General features: G+C 41.9%; 1 protein-coding gene across 1 annotated transcript; it reads left to right on the forward strand.

Annotated features, from left to right (window-relative positions):
• The first annotated feature begins 1,113 nt into the window (after nt 1-1,113).
• Nucleotides 1,114-1,785, forward strand: LOC106819462. Its single transcript, XM_014824092.1, has one exon. It carries the CDS (start codon nt 1,114-1,116, stop codon nt 1,783-1,785), a length of 672 nt encoding a protein of 223 aa, XP_014679578.1.
• Nucleotides 1,786-2,905: the final 1,120 nt, after the last annotated feature.

Here is a 2,905-nt window from a genome sequence, read left to right on the forward strand (position 1 = left end):
GAAAAACGAAATGCTGCTAAAACAGCTAGAAGGACGATGGAATTTGAAGGGACTAATTGCAAGGACATATGTGTGTTGCAGGACTCTGACATTAGTCGTATTATCATGTTTCTGATCGTTCGTTTATGAGAGTGTTTGCAGTGCGTTTGTATTCCCCCTCTCTGGTAGCCACATGGCGGGCTTTTCGTTCATACAGTTTAGCTTTAAGCAGTGTGAAATAAAGAGTGAAAATTGTTTGTGGGTGTACAAGAATAGCATTCCAATAAAGTTTTGAGTTAAAAAAGAATTGTTTTATTGTAATTAATTATTCTGTCTATGCAACAAGCCATCGTGTTTTTATTTTTGAGCATGATTTTGATTCTTAAAGATAACGATTTGAACATTAAAGTTTAATGGTAATTTCGCCGCATTTACAATAGTTTGATTAACTAAATTTACATGATCAAATCCAGCCACTTAATAATCGATTCTTAAAAATATCGATCAATTAAATGCCTTTTATAATCGGCGATTATTAAGAAGGGCATTTAAAATGATGCGATAATTTTAAGAATCGATTATTAAATGGTGATTGATCATTAATATTTAGGTAAATGCAAAACTATTAAATCGCGGCGAAATTACCATTAACTTTAATGTTCAAATCATTATCTTTAAGAAATCAAATCATATGATAAGTTTGATGATACAGCTATTAAGTTTTAATGGCTCATCATGGTAAAAAAGTTAATAATTCCTTAACTCCTTAAAGTTAATGATTTGATGCAATTAAAAATTTAGTAATCAAACTAATTAATGCGGCGAAATTTGACGGCAGTTAACTTTAATGCTTCAAATCTATTATCTTTAAGAATCAAATTCATTGGACAAGTTGATGAAGCAGCTATTAAAGTTTTATGCTGCAATCCATTAAAAAGTTAATATTCTACTGCTTAAAGTAATGATCCGTTTTTGTCCTGGGTCCGCTATGCTACAAGGAAGAAATGTACTTCTTCTCGGTTGCGACCACCGACCTCCGACTACGTCAACGCTACCGACGATGACGAGTACATCTTTCGATTAGGCGAATCGGGATCCGGATGGAGCATTACGGAAAAACCCGTGTTCAACGTCATGATTGGCAACACCAAGACCATGGTTATGGCCGATTCAGGAGCGACTGTAAACATTCTCAATCAGGAGGATTACCTTCCTCTGCACCATCGGCCGCAACTCGCACCATCGAAATCTCATTTATTTCCGTACATGTCCGACAAACCGCTCGTGATTCAAGGAAAATTTGAAGCTGAGATACGCAGTGACCAATGTACATCTAAGGAGACATTCTACATTGTCTCTGGACCTAGTGGATCGCTTCTAAGTTGGAAAACCACACAAAAGCTACGTCTGATCAAAGTCGCGAATGCGATTTCTGAGCAACCGAATGCGCCTGAGTTTCTGTGTGACTTTCCTGACATCACGAGTGGAATGGATGCCTATAAGGGTGAACCGGTTAACGTCCATGTAGACCCCAGCTTCGTTCCAGTAGCCCAACCACACCGTCGCATTCCATTTTATGTTCGTCAACACGTCGAGGGAAAATTGAAGGAACTCGAGGAATCCGATATCATCGAGCGTTCAGAAGGACCAACACCTTGGATTTCACCGATAATGGTTGTTTCAAAACCAAAGAAACCTGACGAAATCAGGATATTTGTAGACATGCGTTCAGTGAATCGCGCGATTATTCGCGAACGTCACATCATACCGACCATCGACGATATCGCTGCAGACTTAAATGGCTAAAAAGTGTTCAGCAAGTTAGATCTGAGGCAGGGTTACCATCAGGTTCTCTTACACCCTGACTTCCGAAACCTGACCACGTTCTCAACACATGTAGGATTGTGGCATTACAAGCGTCTCAACTTCGAGATGTCATGCTCCGCCGAGATATTTCAAAACATTGTTAGTGACGTGACCATTAGTGACGACATCTACGTTGGAGGTGTTGACACCGAGCAACACGATGTGCGTCTGAAACGTGTGCTACAACGTCGAATCGTGTTCCGATGTTCCGAAATGTGAATTCCGCGTTCCGACAATGTTGTTCTCTGGACATCAATTCAGCGCTAAAGAAATCTCACCGGACACAAAGAAGGTCGCAGACTTGAAAGCAATCACGCCACCAACTAATGTAACTGAAGTCACGAGTCTGTTGAGTTCCGCGTCATTCTGCTCGCGATTCATCAAAGACTTTGCGATCATAACAAACCCGCTGCATCGTCTGACATGCAAGGATGTTCCCTGGACCTGGAAAAAGGAAGAACAATCCGCGCTAGAAAGGCTACTAGCTGCATTGTCCGAAAAGACCACGCTAAGCTACTTTGACCCAGAAAAACCCACTACGTTGTTTGTGGACGGTAGCCCAGTAGGCCTAGGTTCAGTCTTAACCCAGAAGGATCAGAAAACCGATGAGACAAATCCGCTGCATTACGCCAGTCATCCGCTATCAGAGACAGAATTGCGTTATACGCAGATAGATCGAGAAGCACTATCAATATACTGGTCGATCAAGAGGTTTCACCTATACCTATATGGAAAGGAGTTTAAGATCGTCGCTGACCATCAACCGTTGGTCTCACTGTTCAACAAACCGGTGTCAAAACCGTCAGCCAGGATCGAACGTTGGTTGATGGATCTACAGCACTATCGTTTTACTGTAGAATACCGACCAGGACCGAACAATCCGGCAGACTATGCATCGCGTCATCCCATATCTGCCCCAAGTGTATTGGACATTGATGACGAGCAAACTGCTGACAAGTATGTTGCCTATGTCGCGCAGAACGCTGTCCCCAAAGCAATGACTTTGTCCGAGATCGAGCTAGCAACCATGCAAGACCCGCTGCTTCAGCCCACAATGGTA

This window comes from Priapulus caudatus, unplaced genomic scaffold (genome assembly GCF_000485595.1).
Source record: "Priapulus caudatus unplaced genomic scaffold, Priapulus_caudatus-5.0.1 Scaffold3493, whole genome shotgun sequence".
Classification (NCBI taxonomy): domain Eukaryota; kingdom Metazoa; phylum Priapulida; class Priapulimorpha; order Priapulimorphida; family Priapulidae; genus Priapulus; species Priapulus caudatus.